Source organism: Drosophila serrata, unplaced genomic scaffold (genome assembly GCF_035046125.1).
Source record: "Drosophila serrata isolate PLE 108 unplaced genomic scaffold, ASM3504612v1 contig_272, whole genome shotgun sequence".
Taxonomy (NCBI): Eukaryota; Metazoa; Arthropoda; class Insecta; order Diptera; family Drosophilidae; genus Drosophila; species Drosophila serrata.
Window position 1 is genome coordinate 8,869,164 of NW_028257170.1, and position 17,710 is coordinate 8,886,873.

Sequence of the window (17,710 nt, forward strand, 5' to 3'; positions counted from 1 at the left end):
ACTTGCACGGCGGCCTTCAATTTCGCTGGACAGAAGGCGCCCTAAGCCCGGCCCGATCTGAGCCATTTGATTAACGTCTTAACGAGCGGCCGGCCAGGCCTGGCTTGGGTGTGATTTATGTTGTCAGCCATCGGATCTGCAGCTGCACTTAGTCTTGGCTTTTTGCGTGATTTATGATTGCAGCATGGCACTTGAAAAGATTCGGCATGACAAGGGATTCGCCACGCATTGTTTGCCTTGCCTCGATAATTATGCGATGGCAATTACTGAAATCCAAATAGAGGCAAAATGGATGGACGGCATAGGCCCGAAACTCGCTCACCCGCTGACCTTAACTAATTTCGCCCATATTAACAAGATGGAAGGGTGTGCTGTAGCTGGTGATTCCGCTTACGATTCCGATTCTCATTCCATCCGGGTGTAAATTTCCCAAACAAGCTATTAATATTCCCCCAACCGCCGCAGTCAAAACGAACACGCAAATGTAAATGCGAGTATATAAATATTAAGTCATTCTAAATAAAATGAAAGCAGCAAAAATCAAAATTAGAAAAAAATCATCATCATTTTACCCGAGGGCGAAATTCTCATCTCGTCTTCTTCATCGTTAATCTCAAATTTCCAATTAATTCTTCAAAACTTATTCCGACAGGGGCTAATCGAAAATATTAATGGACATATTATAATTATGACTTAATAGACAGAGAATAAAGTCACACAATGATTTATGTCGATGCCAAGAGTCGTAAACTTAAAAATAGCACCTGTTCCCGCCTCTCAAGAAGTCTCGCAAAATATTGCGCATACGCAACGTGCGCCGGCGATATTCTTGCGAGTTACGATGCGTTCGCTGCATTACGTGGCGTTACGTTCGCCGCCTTGTAAATCAATCACTGGCGAAATTGCCCTTGGCACACTTTAGAGACCATTTTTTTTCTATTTCCCTCATCTTTGGGTGTTTTTTTTTTGTTTTTTTACCCTGTTGTCTCGGCTCATAACTGTTCAATTGTAAAACTGGCAACGCACTCAAACGTTTTCGTCTTCGAGGCATTGCGTACGATGATTTGTGTCGACGGCACCGCCAAGCGAAATATGAATCAACCCGTCAGCGGTGTTCGGATCCGTGAGGGGGAAAATGCAAACAAAAGCGAAGGAATGCCGATGAAAATCACTCACGCATGCAATGCACAAAGAAAAATTAAGAAAAGCTACTAGAATCATTTTTAAATTGCTTACTTAATTGATTTATAGTTCTTTATACATTTAAGAGACTTACATGTAACCTAACCTAAGTCAGTCGCTTGACTTTCCTCAATAGTTTTTAAGTAATTAATTTATAATTTGTAAAGTAATTTATACATAATTTTAATACATCCCTATACAATATTGGAAAAGGTTTTCCTTAAGAAGAAATTCTAAATTTTAAAATAATTTAATTTAATTTCATTCCTAAGGTGACTTTATAATGAATTTAATGTTTAGTTTGTAAGTGCCACTAATTTATGTCTTTTATTTTGTTATTGTGTCAATCATAATTGTCGGTTTACTAAAGGTTTCGCCTAAGTGTATGCTAAGAAATTGGTGAACAAATTATTTAAAGACAAGCTTAAGCTAAAGTTTTATTGGTTGCCTACTATTTTGCTGATTTATGTTACAATTATAAGTTTATATAAAGCTCGCTATAAGCTTTATGGTTTATTTATTTATTTTAGTTTGCTGCCTTAACTCTGGTTTTCGCTGTTTATTAAAGCTTAAACCGATAAAGTCTTTAATATGTTTATTATGATAACTAATGATAATAAAAGATGACCTTTTAAGTATTCATTAAAAGCTTTTTCTGTATAGATAGTCTTGTAACAAACTAAAAATTATTATTTATGATTTCAATTAATTCAATTATTGTTAGTTTATATTCACCATAACTTAATAGGCAATCATTAATCCAAATTATCTACAGCCTCGAATCATGCAGATTTCGGCTTGATGCCGTTACTATTTTTAAACGCTTTTGCTATTTTTAAAATGATTAATATATATTAATATTTTTCCATAGGCATTCATATAAATTGATATGAACCAAAAACCTCGATTTATGCAGAGTTTACCATAATAATGTCTTCAGTATTTTTAGACATTTATTGCCATTTTCGAGATGATGCATTTGAATATTCGATCGGCAATCAGCATACACCTCGATTTAAGCCAACTGATGTCTCAATTTATGGGTCTGCACGCGAAATTCCGCATAATCCATTTGCTGCTACAACTTCCTTGTCCAATTGACCGATATTGCCGCCCCGCCGAATAATAAATCCCCTCGCCACCCCGTCCTCAAGTCGCATGGCTGTATCGCATTAACAGCAAATTAATCAATTGCTAATAGATGTTTAACAACTGTTAACCTTCCCGGCGAGCATTCATTCAAGTGGCTTGCGAATAAATCAAGCCGCAGACAGCGGCGATTTATGATTAAACGCTGCGATTCTGCTGAGCGTGAACAAAATCGTTTAGCAGCCAAAAATTGGCAATTACTCGGTTTTGCTTTGGCCCGGCCAATGGGCTCTCCCGGCCAAGTCGGCTCGTGGCCTAAAGTGAATAGCCAGAAAATTGGCTTAGCCTTTGTTCAGGATGATTGCCCGTGTAAGCGATTTCGGAGACTTTTCAAGATTTTCAATGCAGAGCGCTGTGGGCGCCAACGATTAGCATAATACCAAGGCATTGGCCATACATTTTGCCCGCTCTATTAAATTTTAATTATAAAACGAACAAAACGCCAACATTAATCAAGCAACGGCGACACCGAATAAATGCAGAAAAAAGCGTCAAATATGAAGACAAGTGGATTAGTCTAGATCGATCCAAAATTCATTCATTTTCATTCAGTAAGCCCCAGAGGGCGGCTTTGTCACGCAAATTTATTGAATGTTTGCTTCTGATTGGCTTTAAAAGTGCACTGGAAAAAATGCAGACTAAATGAAACAAAAGAAGAATTGAATGGATAAAAGGATATATATCATATTTTACTAATCGATTATTTATTTAATGAGTAAATTGTAAGAGTGTAAGATTATTTATTCTAAGTCTATTTATATTTCATTAAGTGTCTTCTTCATATTTTAAATGTTAAGAGATGTTTATAAATATATTTGTGTTTCTTCGTAGAATTATCTTTATTGCACATAATTTTTCACAAGACTTCCTTATCTTCAACTATACTATAATAATTGCGCTTAGTTCTAGCCACTAATTTTGTCAAGTGTTAGTTAGTGTTGCCTTAACAGATGCTGGCCAGCGTGAAGCAATTAACGGCATATAGTCTGGGCCACCGATCCATGTGGGTCGTTGTCTTGAGCACTGACAGCACTTGTCACACCAATCCATAATGGATGTCAAAACAGACAAGAAAAGGAAAAAATCAGCAGCTTCGACAGCAGCCGTCACAATGGATCACCGGCACCAGCTCCAAAAAAGCTGGCCCGAATCTATGCAAATGCAGAGTCAACAATGGCCAAGACGACGAATCCGATTGAAAAGGCAACACGCATAGCAGTTAATCCAATGTTTACAATCTCTTTACAAATTTCGACCTTGGCCTTACAGAGACAAAGCGCAGCAAAACGGCATCCGAGTGGAAACAATGTCATAGCAGTTAGTCAAATCACCGGAGAATCCTCATTTGAATGGCTTTGGCAGATGATGATCCTCATCTCTGACTCAGAATCCGAGAAGAATTTTACAGAAATCCGCAGACAGAGCGGCGACTGGGGCCCAAGAAGAAGAACGAACCTTCATCATCGCATTCAGCCCCGTGGGGCTAATCATTATCGTCATAATCTCTTGCCGAAAAAAAGAATCAAAGAAACGGGTTCTGCTAATGGCCATTAACCGTCCACCAAGCCTTAAATGCGACCATAATAATCAGCATTTGCATTTGTGCAAATTGACTAGAATGGCTTATACTTATAAAAATAGAGATATAAATATATATACGTATATATTATTAAATACCAACCCCCCTTTTGTGTTCTTCCCAAGCGAAAACAAGTTGTTCATAGCGATTTGCGACATCTATTTGTCACCGAACTAGATCGGCATGAATGAAATCTGATCGATCGCCTGTTTGCCTGACTCGTGGCTGCCCCTTTCGAATTAGCTCCATTAGCCGTAAAAGCTTAATGCCATTTTTATTGGGGTAATTTTTCAGAACTGAATCCCATCGATTACAGCATCTTTGAATCTTTAGCCGGCACAGTATTCTCGGGTATACTCTTTTAAGGAGAAGTGTTTCCGTCTCCGTATTTGCCGTATTTGTATTTTTGTACCTTCTCTCAAAATGCTTATCGCGGTCTTAATGCTTTGCCTCTGCCTAATGAAGTGGAGAATGTGACCTCTATTTGTGAATTATAACTAACCAGTTTTGTTTCAAGTTCCCAATGCAGGCCAAATTCTTATTTTATTACCATAAAATTAGTCATATTGGACCAAATTCCATAATCAATTTGTTTTTATGATTCTATTTCAAAAATATAACCTTTTGCGGCTTATAGGAAATACATTTAAGGGGCTTTTAACAAGTTGAATGGTTTTTAGAACAGAAATTTAGTTTAAATACAGGAGCTTATATTATTATAGAAGGTAAAGGAACTAATTTTTGTCCATAATAGATAAACTACTAATTAGTGATTTTAATGTTGACTTTAAAAGGAAATTTCTGTATTTTTATGGAAGTTTTTAAAGAAAAATTAAACTTAAATAGAACTATTTATTTAATTTACATATATTTTTATTTTGTTGGTGAGTATATAATCAATAAATATAAATACAGTAAACAAGAACTTATAATATCATATATCAAGCACTATAAATCACTTCTGTTTTATGACAATATCCACTTTGTCTACTCGCTGAAATTTAATTCTCACTTAAAGTTTTGCTCGTGTGGATATTTATTATTGATTATATTCAGAGTCAAAGTTCGAAATGCCAGCTCACCTGGCTGGCTTCAACGATTTTTGGCGGCACGAGCCGGCCAAAAAGGTGCCAAAAGTGGCTAAATTGCTCAGGTTCACAGCCACCGACGTCGCGACGTCTCTTTTTTTGTCTTTGGACGATGCTTTTGGCCCCTCAGGCGGCATCGATTTCATTGTTTGCTGTTGTTGCGAAACAAATTATAGGGGCAGATAATAAAAAACTAATTATTAAGTTAAACAATGATTAGATGAGGCTCTTTTGTGGCCATTCTCATTCCCATTCTCGGTCCCCTTTCAATTCCCATTCCCGCTCGGCTATTATTCTATCTCGATTCTGGCTAATTTCAATAATTAATTTATGCTTCCCATTAAATGTTAACGTTCTTCTGCGGACGCTTTCACTGTGCGCGTGTCCCGGTGCCCGCCGGTTTGTCTGCGACTGGCGATCGATTGGAACCCGAATAATCTTTGGAGAATCTGCCTTGCCTTGGCGACGGCCAAATAAAAAATAAATATATAATTATATTATAAAACCCGATGGCTTCTATCCCGAGAGTTTGCCGCCAGACTGTAGGTCAAGTGGCTGATGTACGATAATTGTTAAGCCATTTATTTCGTCAAATGCAGAGGCGGAAACGAGACTAAGCATCAGCGTTCGTGGTCTATTTTAAGACAATTTATTGAGGCGGTTATAAATCTGTCAAGTACCTCGACTTTTGGAGGTGTTGCAATAAATATTTCTGGGCCTAGATCACCACCAAGATGCCAAGTCGAAGGGGTCGCCCGACTGGGCCAACCTGTTTGACGCCCCTTTCGAAATACATATTTCGACAAGAGCATTGCAGAGTTTCCAATTGTCTCTTCAAGATGATATATTTGCCGTGCCTCGCTTGTTGTTTGTTATAATTTTTTGCGTAAAAATATTGAATATTCATAATGCCTCCTCTCCGGTCTGTTTCGTGAATGTGAATGTGCGGAAGCTTGTACAAATATAAAAATTCCATAAAACATTTACGAAGCATTGTGTCGAGACTCGTGATAAAAATAGACGGGAAAGCGAGACTAGCTTGAGAATGAGAATCTTCGCATTTCGACAAGGTCAATAATCATATAATGATTACAGCCAAGAACTAGCTAAATTCTCTAACCAAAACCACTCATAGCTTCCTCTGTAGTTCTATTTATGAAGACAGATGTCAAGAAGTGACACGAAGCGCAGAAAATGTTTTATATTTCTACTATTCACACGCTCATATTCAAATGCTAAGATAACGAGGCGTGTCTTGCCCAAACAGAGAGAGATCGCTTGGTAACCGATGCCCAGGTGGGCATCTATTGTGGTCCTTATCAGGTGATGCGAATCGCTTGTAAACACACGCCCCGTCAGACAACAAATAGCTTGGAAATTCGTATTTATGGCCGCGTTTAACCCCGACTGGACAACAGGTCGTATGCTTAATATGTCTGAATGCTTAGAGCAAAACAAAACGATTCTCGGGGAGGCACGTGAAGGCGACTGGATTCTGGCTATCGGCAGGCATAGGGTCATAAATTAAGAGAATTTTCGATTACCGGCATTTAGCCGAAGCTCCTACTGCGGCTCATGGCTTTTGATTCACTCGCTGCGATCTCTCGATTTCTGGTTCCTATATGCAAATTAATCGAAATTGTCGTTGTCGTTGTCGCTTCGGTTCCGGCCCCAAAAGACACGATGATGGAAAGATCACAAAACATATTAATATTATATATGGGCATTAACATAAATAAGAGTTTGGTGATATAAATGTTATCACTGGCTGGGAACTGCATCGAAACATATAAAACATATATCGGCCCCGCCCTTGTCATTGATTTATGCCACTCCTTGATTACCGATCGATCCGATCCGATCCGAGGGAAGAACGATGCTTTTCTCATACAAATGACACATTTTGCAAGTCAAATGTCGCTGACTCAATAGACAATGGCCGCAAATGGCATAAACAGCCAATAATGAATGTTTCGCGGGAGATCAAAATTTATGAATGTGAAACCCAAGACGCCAGCGGACCAAAGCATTATTAATTACATTTTAAATTTTCTAATAACCGTAAAAACACACAATAAATTGTTTCTTTTTCTTGTTCATTACTAGATTTTATGGTGGGATTATATAATATGCTGCATATATGTGTATTTCCCATATTTCTCGTCTTGGCTGCCGTTGACAAATGTACCATCAATCAATGCAGGTGAAAGGCACCCGAAATGATGTCACATGACCGGCCAGAACTATTTTAAACTGGGCTCAAATACAGTGGTCTTTAGTGGTGTGCACATTCATGGTAACATCTTTACAATGTCGAAAACATATTAACCATTTCCTGTGTTTGTGCCACTTAATCTTTTTGGGGTAGACCTTGATATCGAACAAATCATTTTTATTGGCACTGCATCTTTGGCTCAAGTGGCTTCATTCACTTGACGGTGGCAGGTGAATGTATTTCCCCACACACACACGGACGAGAAACGGAAATGATGTATGCCCAAAAGCCGTTAAATTCGCTTATTGTTGCCACTAAGGTCAAGAGAAGATACAAACAATCATGCCAGCCGACGATCAAATGGCCGAAAGAGAGGGCTACCAGATGGGCAAACAATCCAAATCCGAATTGACATGATAAAGTCAAAATATGTTTATTGAATGGCTTAAGTGTTGAGTATAATAATCAGCAGCAGTGATGCGTTTTGCTTATCCCATACTCATGACTAATCTTCCCTGTTGGTTAGGTTTTTCGGGAAGTTTAGCATACTTGCATGGAGCCACTTGGGTTGGAAAAATATTATTCTAGCAAAATGTTATGCAAATTATTTCAAGCAGGAGTCAAGACAAAAGACTTAGGCAACGAACCTCAATTGAGGCACGCGCTGTGCGGCGACAGCAGGCGATAGAATCAGAGTATCTGCACTGAGCGAAATTTGTAGGGACGAGTTTAAGTATTTTAAGCAAAATCAGTCAAATAAGACTATTTTGACTTTTTTCTCTTAACCGAAACAAAAGACTTAGGCAACGAACTTTTTTGTTAAGCAAAACATGTTCTTAAAGGATTGAGGGTAAGCAAGTCACAAATCACTAGTAAAACTTGTGAAAATTAAGGAGAAATTCTGATTTATTTTTCTCAGTGCATATTTACGATCTTTTGCTTGTCTTGTGACCTGTCCGTGCGTCATGGCTCATGACGACACCAAAGTGATTGTCCAAAAGGGACCAACCAGCACCTCAAGACCCATCAGCAGCCTCTTCTAGCCGCCGTTTCTTCTCATTTCGTTTCATTTAATTTAAATTTTGATTTGAATTGGCGATGCTGTATTTTGTTTAGTTGTCGTTGTTGCTGTTGCTGTTGTTAATGGTGCTGAGCGGTGCCGCTTCTGCTTCTGCTGTTAGTATTTTGTTGTTACCTTATTTATAACGCCGTGTGCGGTTTGTGTCTCATCGGGTTTCGGTCTCGGTCTCGGATTTTGGCGGTCAGACCAGACTCTCTTAGACCCACGTACCGAACTGATCCGAACCGGACGGATTGGACCGAACCGGCGATATAGTATAAATTTCATACCCACTGACCAGCTCATCATCATTTGTGCTTTGAACTTCTTAAGTGTAAATTGCTCGTCCGCATCTGCCCGAGAAAATTTCGTGACTATCCCTAAAAACACCAAAAAACAAATATGGTATGTGATCCTGGCAATGACAAGGACCCAGTGTCCTAGTGATCCTCTCCGCTAACCAAGCAGGATATGAATTATGGACAAAACCAAAAGTGAATTGTGAATAAAACATGAAATTTAAAAAGCGAACCCGAAATAACTATTACTGTTAAGTGCTCCCCAACCCAAGCTCAAGTGCTCGAAAACGACTTCATCAACGCGCTGTCCCGACTCGAGTGGCCCTCGGGATTCGATTCGATTCACTTCACACCCGTGCCGGAGACACGCACATAATTATGCTCCAGAAATAGATCCAAAAATAGCAGCACCTCTCACTAGAACTCACTTTTTTGTATTCCTTAATTGTTACCCTGTAGATACAGGTATAAACGTTATGGTGTCATGTTGGCACAAACATGCAAGGGAATTGGATACATTAAAGCCACAATAATTTATAATCCTTAAAGGATTTCGTGACTTAATATGTTCACACATTTCCCTATTTTATTTCATAAATTTCTTTAGAAAAGAATATACAATTTATATAGAGTCCTTAAACTTCCTTCCTAATTAACTTCCTTGTACAAGAGTCCAGGAAATCAAGATATAAGTCTTGTTATTAATTTGTAATAATATAATAAGTATCTTTGAACTAATTATGAGATTTGTATTAAATTTCAACTAGTTCCAAGCTCATTAACACTTTTTTAGCTGAAACTAAAGTGCGCTCATAATAATTTTGAGGTAGTAAAGTAAACATAGCTTTATTTTGCAGTGCAAAAATATATATTTTTTATGGCTTTAAATTTTTCTTCATTAATTTTTATGAGTGCACACTGGGTTCACGAACTTTACTATACCAGTTTAGTGCAAATTTTAAATATAAATTAATACAATATATATTTCACTCAATTTCCTTGCAGAAATTCTTCATGCTGTTGGCCTTGGCCCTCGTGGGTGTTGCTTGTGGCGCCCAGTTGCCCGACTCCGCCACCCAGGGACCCAATCCTCAGGATATTGCTACTCCTGAGCCCGAGTACATTGACATTGAGGATCCTGCCCCGGTGGCCTCCGCTCCTGCCCCCCGTCCCGTTGCTGCCCCTGCTCCCCGTCCTGTGATCGCTGCTCCAGCTCCCATTGCCCGTCCCGTGGCTCGTCCCGTCGTCCAGTCCTTCGTCCAGCAGCCCGTGCACCAGCAGCAGATCCTCCAGCGTGCCCAGTATCTGGCGCCAGTGGCCCAGCAGATCCAGGTGGCTCCCGTGCAGCAGCTGGCGGGGCACACGTACAGCAGCAGGGCCGGCTACCAGTACCGTCGTCCAGTCTATGTAAGACGCTTCTACCGCCTGCGCCGCTATTAAGATGGGCGGCTAGCTCTTAACTATATTTAATACATGCTCGACAATCCTAGTAATCCCTCCTATATTTTGTCGTTTCTCTTCCTTCTACCACTCCGAACTCCGAACTATCCGCACCAAAACTCCAACCCAACACCCAATCCAATCCAATCCAATCCAATCGAAACCGAATCAAGCATTAACCAATACCTAAATCCACGCACCCATTACCACGCACTGAAAAACCCACTCCAACTATCCAACTATCAAAACTATCCAACTATCGTTACCTAATACAAACCTAATCCTAGAACGAAACCATCAAAGAAACGACGAACAAGAACAAGAACAAGCCAAGATCAAAAGCATAAAGAGCGAAGTACAAAGAGACAAATGATGTTCTTAAGACAAAGATCGAAAAAACGAAGTATTCAGTTATTGTTGAATTGCCAAGTAAAGTACGAATAAATAAACGTAAATTATTTGTAAAAGAAAAAAAATGATAAACAAATTTCAATTCCGAGTTATTTCATTCACCTGCCAAGGCCAATCAGTCTTAGCCGGGGTATCGCATCGCAACGGGCCTTAATTGTATTATTCACAGCTCATCAAGGCGCAATAAAGTGTGTCGAAATTGTAGAAGATTCGTTCTCGATTTGATGAGTGCCCCCCGTCGGCGTGGGTTCCTCATTAATCATGGAATGCCATGAGGAAAATCTATCTTGAGATCTCTGATATCTCCGGCATTTGCATACGGAAGCTGCGCAGAAGTACTTGTGGGCAAAGTATTTGCGCACCGTCTTATTACCTTAATATATACAGTATATTATAAATACAAATATAAATATATGTATGTGGTTTAATTTCAGTGTTGCGTGGCGTTGAGGCTCATTAAGTGGTGCGACTTCTTCTGGCCAATTAGATATAATTAGATATGCAGGTTCTTGCACGACTCTTGGCGGCTCGTAAACAAATAGGAATACATAAATCTAGTGGAATACTTTCAAAATACATTAAATTTAACCGGTTTAAGCTTCTGCTAAACCTGCTAAGTTGTCCCAAAACACATCTCAGAACACACTCTAAATCGATGGAAATGCCAGAAGTGTAAACAATCCGTTTTAAAAGCCATACACACTGCGTCGGTCCGGGTGAGACAATATGCGATTGATTGATGGATTGATTGTCAATTTGATTGCCTTGCCTCCGCTTCTATTCAGGGGCATTAACAGCCACTTTTGTCTATGAACTATGACAAACTGGGTCTCGATCGATCCAATCCACTCCATTCCTTTGTGTGCCAGCGATGACAGCGATGCTTCCGTCTCCGGCTGGGATTTCTCTTGGATTCCCTGGGTCAAGTGGAAATTATATGCCTTGACCTCGCTGTTCGGTAATTAATTACACAGATTTACATTGACCGAGAGCGTACAATCTCGATACAATCTGAGGTGTCAATTACTAGATAATAAGCGTGCTTCTGTTTGATTAATTAATTTATTATGCGGAAGAAATGTTGAACCTTGAAGGAGTAATTTCTTGGGAATATTTACAAATTGATTAGATATATTAATTAATTTTATTTCGCTTGGCGTATTTATTATTACCTATAATTGAATGAGTGTGTTGAAATAATTAAAATAAATTGACCGCAAAAAAGTTATTTCATTATTTTCAATATGTACAAAAAGGGATTATTCAAAAGGATGGTCTTGGCCACGTAAAGTAAAGCTTCTTATTTATAAAACAAACTGTTATACTCAATATTTATAGCATATATTTCGGGATCAGTATTATTTGGGTCTTTCTGAAATAATTCGCCCCAAATTAGGCTTTACAAAGACTACGTTTTAAATAATATCAATTGAATTTTTCGATTAATATAACCTAGGTATTTCGAAATACATTTTTTGTATAGAGTTTTTTTTAAGAGAATATATAGAACATTACTTAAATAAGTATTTAATTAAAAGACTCCAAAATAATATTGAAGTTGAAATCACTTTAACAAGGAAACAAGGAATATTAATTCTAAATTTATGTATAATTATACGTTTCTGTAGAAAATATATTAAAATTTTAACTAATTAGTTGCATGTTAAGAACCTGTGAAAGTGTGCAATTGTACTCATAAATTCTTTTCAATAGTCCAAAGAACATCAATAGACTATTAATAGACCGAATTCTTCGTTTTTGATTTTTAAAGTTTTTTTTTATAATTTGGTATGCGCATTTTAATAAAAATCTATACTATAATAATACAACTTAATAACCCACATTTTTTAATAATAGCCTACTTATTATTAAAATGTATATATCATTCTTATTATTAAAATGTGCATACCATGCGTATGAGTAATATATAGATGGGAATATTACTCATACGCACCGTATGCCCAGTAAGCCCAAACAAAAAACCTAAAATAGTTCTCATCTGGTTAGAGCCAATAAAATAGCAGCCAACAATTTTCGTAACAAATGATAATTGCCGCTTGCTAATTTATTATTGATTATAATAACTTTAATTTAAAAATTAATTTAATATTTATATTAACACAATAAAAAATACCCATTGTTCTTACAAAATTTTATCACTTTATAATATTATTTGTAAAGATTTTTAATTATAATATATCAGTAAGTAGTTATTAAAATGTGCGTTTTGTGCGTATGAGTGATGTAGGAAAGTACACATTACGCATACGCACCGTATGCACATGCAAACCAAACAAAAGGAATATGAAAAACGAAAATAGTTCTGATCTGCCTGAAACAGGCCGATAAAATATCTACAACCAATTAGCATCTGGTATATAATGCATCAACAATAAAAATGTCGTGTCGAAAATGAGGAAACAAATAGTTGGTTTCATTAGTGGCGAATGCGAAACGAATAAGAAACAGGCTAGACGACTGCCTGGTCGACTGGGGTCATCAGTTTTGCTTTCTAAAAACTAAAGTCTCAAGCCGAAAATTGAAACTCTAAAACCGTTGATGAGAGAGATAATTTATTGGCCGTGTTTATTTATATAAACGGCGCTACTAAAAGCAACAACCGTAGATAAAGCTCTTAGGTAAATCATTCTTGGGCGTCCAGCGAAAGATAAACGTAATAATCTAATTAATTTGCATTTGCTGACAGAGATGAAGGAACGGGTTGCCGGCCATTAGATCATGCAATCGATTTCCATAAAGCAATTCATTTTGTCAACAAACGTTCTTCTTCAGTACCGAAAAACCAACCAAAAATATAGACTCAACTTCCTGATCGCATTAGTTTCACTTTCACAGCACCGTGGGCGGATTTAAGAATCTGCGGGGGATCTGCCGGTGTATCTGTATTCACACCTCCAACAATGCCAGCGATTGTCTTGGAGCAATTAAGGCATTGTTATAAATTATAAAACCGTCGTTTATTGGAGCTCAGCCACAGCTCGGGCCATAAAATTAGAGCTTATGGCCGTTATGGCTGCTCACTTCAATTACTCAAACTTGGTTTTGTTTGGGTTTCTCTGGCGAGTCAATAAATCAAGCCGGAATCGGATACAGAGCATTACTCAGTCCCAAAAAAAGAAGAGATCAAAAAATAAACCCCTGAATGAAACTGTTCTGCCGAGTTCACAGATATTTTTAGCCGGCAATTATGTATGAGGCACTTGAGCCGAGTTCGCGGTCGTGCTCTTGCCCTCTCTTGGGACATAGGATTTTTCCCAGATCCCCTTGGGAATATTGTGTTACTCTAAGAGGTTTTTTAATAAAATAAGGAATTGTACGTTTGGCAGTGCAAAGCTTTATTCGTTTTTTAGTGCAGGCTCGGTAAACAATAAATAACTACAGGTAAATACACGTGACATTGGAAGACAACAAACAAATGGCTAGGGATGATCGGTGCTTAGAAGAGGAACGGCTGGGCAGGGGCATCGTAGTGATAGCCATCCTCGCTCTTGGGCTCCACGATCTCCTGGGGCGGCAGGTAGCTGTTCACAGGCTCCTCCAGGGGAGCGGCATACGAGGGGATCGGGATCTTGAAGCTGGGCACCGATGGAGCCACATAGCGGGGCTGCTCAACCACAAGAGCGGGAGCAGGAACAGGTGGCAGATAGGCAGGCTTAGGTGGATCCACTCGGACAACTGGTGGAGGAGGAGGCAGATAGGCGGGCTTGGGTGGGTTGACCTTCACCACCGGTGGGGGAGGAGGCAGATAGGCAGGCTTCGGTGGGTTGACCTTCACAACTGGTGGGGGAGGAGGCAGGTAAGATGGCTTGGGAGTCCTCACCACCGGAATCTCAGGCTTCACAGTCGCGGGCGGCAGATACACTGGCGGAGGCTGGGTCACGGGCTTGGGCGGCAAATAGCTGGGAACTGGGGCAATCACGCGCACGGTCACTGGCTCCGGAGGCAGATAGGCCGGAGCAGGAGTGGGCAGGTCGAAGGGAATGCTTGGTGGGTCGTAGTTATAGCCAGGATGGTCATGATGTTCGTGGTGATCGTGGTGGTGGTCGTGTCCCAAGAGATGCGACACATCGGCGGCGGCCAGGGCCAAACTGCAAACTACCAGGATAAGGAATTTCTGCAATATATATAAATATATAATAAAATTCCTCAGATCCATTAGGTGATTATCCTTGAGAGCGTGGAAATACCATTTTGTGGCTGGAACGTTCTTGCTGCGACGACTGCTTCTGCCCAAGTGATACAGTTTCCGGCAAGTGCTTCTTTATTTATACAGTTAGAGAACCCGAACCTGAACCCAGTGGCCGCTATAAAGCCGTCTCGCCTCGCCATTACCATTACTTCCAAAACGCCAACGACGCTGTCGTCACGAGAGACGATCTGGCTGCGATCTGTCTATATAGAAATATATGTCTAAGCCTGTCAGATAAGCGGCGTTTAGGGGTCTCGCCCCTTTGACAGCCGGTATTTGCATTGGTATTGGTATTCGCGCATTGGTATTGGTATTGGGAATTGGCATTCAATTTTTTATTAAATCTCTTAATTCGAAGTCATCTCGTTGCGTTGGCTTTTGTTTTTTGGCCCGGTCGGAGAGCTTCTTATGGCTGGGAGCCATAAACGTGTTGGGGTTTACGATCTCCGCTGCGTTTGCCAAGTATTTAAAATAGTTTTTGGTTAGTCAACGATCGGAATTTAAAGTTGAGTGGACTTTTAGGGCCACACCAGCGGTATTTCGAGAGTAAAGTATTGGGAAAGAGGTTGGAGTCCTCTCTTAACTATATTTTTAAGATCTAAATTCCTTTGATTTCTTTTCTTAGTCGAATTACTCATTATTTTACTCTACTTACTTCATTTACTCTCTTCGCTGCCTATCCGAATAAACAGGATAATTTCCTTATTGTTTTATCTTAATATTGAAAATAATTTTTAAAGATTTTATTTTAAGTTAATTATCTTAAATGTAAGGTCTTTGTATAGGTTTTAAGACATTTATATTTTTGCAATCAAGTCTCTTCTGTGTAGTTTATAAATTATTCTCTTTTCTGAAGCTCGTTCAATAGTATAATTATTCAGTTTTCCTATTGGCTAACTAAATTTAGTGACCACACTCCATGATTTTTATTTATTTCCTTCCATATACAGAATCTCCAGTCTTTTTTGTCTATCTTTTATAGACAGGAACATTTTAATGACCAGATATTCTGATTTAACCAACTAAAATCTCTTAGTAACAAACACTATGCTTTAGTTAGTCTACTTTTGTGTTCAATAAGGAGTTCAAAGAGCCAACTCGTTGATTTTTTTAGCATCGTCTCTCACTCGTTTTAAGCTTAATTATTTAATTTAGTTCGCTCTTCTTTCAGGTTGACTTGCCCCATCTCTGTGATCTCTGGGCAACATTGAAAGAGGTCAACTGTCGCTCCATAGCTGCCGGCTGCAATTGACGATTAGCGATTTTGGTTTCTGTAACAGACGCCGCATCCAACCAATCAGTTCCTATATATATCCATATCCATAGCAAAAGCAGAGCATCATTTTTCATTCCCAAAGACAGTAATTATAGACACTGCAGGTGATGATCAAGCCGAACTAAAACTAAAATCGAAGCTGAAGCTAAAGCTGCTTGGCCACCTCGGTTGATTGGCCGCAATTAGATTTGGGGGTCAGATCGAAATCCACATGGATCCCTCGGGGCAGGGTGACAGTGATTTGGAGGCGATAGCTCTGACCTTGAGCTGGTGATGGTGAAAGAGCTGAAGTGTCGCAATATCTCTCTCGGGGGACACAGGGAACTAGCCGCTCTATTAATCATTAGTTTTTGTAGTTTAAAATGCTTTTAATTTGTACAGCTTAAAGCTAGATGCAGGTGCTTGGCTTATGAGGTGGTGAAGAGCTTGTGAGTGGTGCTGGGGTGATCCTAGTGCCGGAAGCGACGCAGTGGTGGCTTGTAATGGTATCCTGGCTCGGCGTCGTGGCTCTCTACGGGCAGCGAGCTTGGTGCTGGACCTAGGGGAAGGGCGTAGGATGGAATGGGAATGTGGAAATCCACCTCGGGCTGTGCTGGCGGCAAATACTGTTGCTCCGGCTTGGGGGGCAGATACTTCTCCACGGGCCTGGGAGGCGGCAGGTACTTCTCGACGGGCTTTGAGGGAGGCAGATACTTCTCCACCGGCTTGGCAGGTGGCAGGTATAGTCCCTTGGGCGCCACTGGTGGTGGAGGAGGTGGTGGCGGCAGACTGGGCGCCACCTTGGGTGGCAGATACCTGGCCGCAGGAGCTGGGGGCAGATACTTCACCTCGGGCGTGGAGGGAGGCAGATACTTTGTCTCTGGCTGCCTGGGAGGCAAATAGGTGGGCTTGGGAGCCTGGACTGGCGGAGGTGGTGGTGGAGGCAAGCTGGGAGCAACCTTGGGCGGCAGATACTTGGGAGCCACGGGCTCAGGGGGCAGGTACTTTACTTCCGGCTTCGGGGGAGGAAGATAGCTTGCCTTTGGTACCACTGGCGGTGGAGGAGGTGGCGGTGGCAGGGAGACCTTGGGTGGCAGGTACTTCTGGCGCGGCTTCTCCGGTGCCCCATAGTTGTATCCACTGGGAATATCGAACTTGGCCTCGTGGACATGATGGTGGTGATGGTGCGGCTCCGGCTGGAAGTGCAGATCGATGTGCAGGTCGTGATGGTCGTGACCCAAAGACGAGTGCGAGGAGTGCGAGGAGTGGGCATCGTAGTGCTCATGATGATCATGCTCGTGGTGATGATGATGGTCATGATGGTCGTGCTGGTGTCCTCCGCCAAACAGGTGCGAAACATCCGCCCGAGCGCAAACGGCCAATCCGGCCAGAGCCACCAGGATCATCAGGGGTTTCTACAAGACAAAAGGACACCCATTTAGATAGACCAAACTAGGAGCTAATCCTCTGGCTATTTACCATGATCTCGTCGAGATTATCCGGTTGATGTTGCTGCCGTTTGCCGACAGCAGGTAGTAATGTCAATATCGCAGATGGCTACCGCTTTTATACCATCAATAGCGCAGCTTCCTCGAACTCGGTTTTCTTCACACTTTTCTCGGTTTTCTTGGCCTGAACTTGACGGTGGCTAATTATCGGCGTGTGGTATCTCCTCTCTGCCAAACAATTAATGACATTTCGACCAAATTAGCTGCCTGAACAAAGCGGCTCATGAATATGCAGCGTCCAGCGACGAAATCCCATAGACAATTGACGGTGATTGACTCGGCCATCTGGACCACTTTGCCCCGGTCCAGTCCCG

General features: G+C 40.6%; 3 protein-coding genes across 3 annotated transcripts; 1 reads left to right on the plus strand and 2 right to left on the minus strand.

Moving 5' to 3' along the window:
* Nucleotides 1-9,583: 9,583 nt before the first annotated feature.
* On the plus strand, nucleotides 9,584-10,359 carry LOC147643538 (uncharacterized). Its single transcript, XM_086833560.1, has 2 exons — nucleotides 9,584-9,979; nucleotides 10,300-10,359. Exons 1-2 carry the CDS (start codon nucleotides 9,587-9,589, stop codon nucleotides 10,357-10,359), a joined length of 453 nt encoding a protein of 150 aa, XP_086689686.1. The 5' UTR covers nucleotides 9,584-9,586.
* A 3,399-nt stretch (nucleotides 10,360-13,758) lies between these two features.
* On the minus strand, nucleotides 13,759-14,677 carry LOC110190096 (uncharacterized). Its single transcript, XM_020960403.2, has one exon. The coding sequence runs from the start codon at nucleotides 14,598-14,600 to the stop codon at nucleotides 13,881-13,883; it is 720 nt and encodes a 239-aa protein (XP_020816062.2). The 5' UTR covers nucleotides 14,601-14,677; the 3' UTR covers nucleotides 13,759-13,880.
* Nucleotides 14,678-16,264: 1,587 nt separating this feature from the next.
* On the minus strand, nucleotides 16,265-17,508 carry LOC110190095 (uncharacterized). The gene is made up of 2 exons (XM_020960402.2): nucleotides 17,368-17,508; nucleotides 16,265-17,303 (listed from the first exon to the last, which is right to left on the minus strand). The coding sequence occupies exons 1-2, from the start codon at nucleotides 17,368-17,370 to the stop codon at nucleotides 16,359-16,361; spliced, it is 948 nt and encodes a 315-aa protein (XP_020816061.2). The 5' UTR covers nucleotides 17,371-17,508; the 3' UTR covers nucleotides 16,265-16,358.
* Between the last annotated feature and the right edge of the window lie 202 nt (nucleotides 17,509-17,710).

What these genes read in the sequence shown, in the direction of transcription:
- LOC110190096 (XM_020960403.2), bottom strand. Translation starts at nt 14,600, where the DNA reads ATGGATCTGAGGAATTTTATTATATATTTATATATATTGCAGAAATTC.
- LOC147643538 (XM_086833560.1), top strand. Translation starts at nt 9,587, where the DNA reads ATGCTGTTGGCCTTGGCCCTCGTGGGTGTTGCTTGTGGCGCCCAGTTG. An exon ending in AGTACCGTCGTCCAGTCTAT is followed by an intron (nt 9,980 to 10,299) that starts GTAAGACGCTTC and finishes ACCTAATCCTAG; the next exon opens with AACGAAACCATCAAAGAAAC.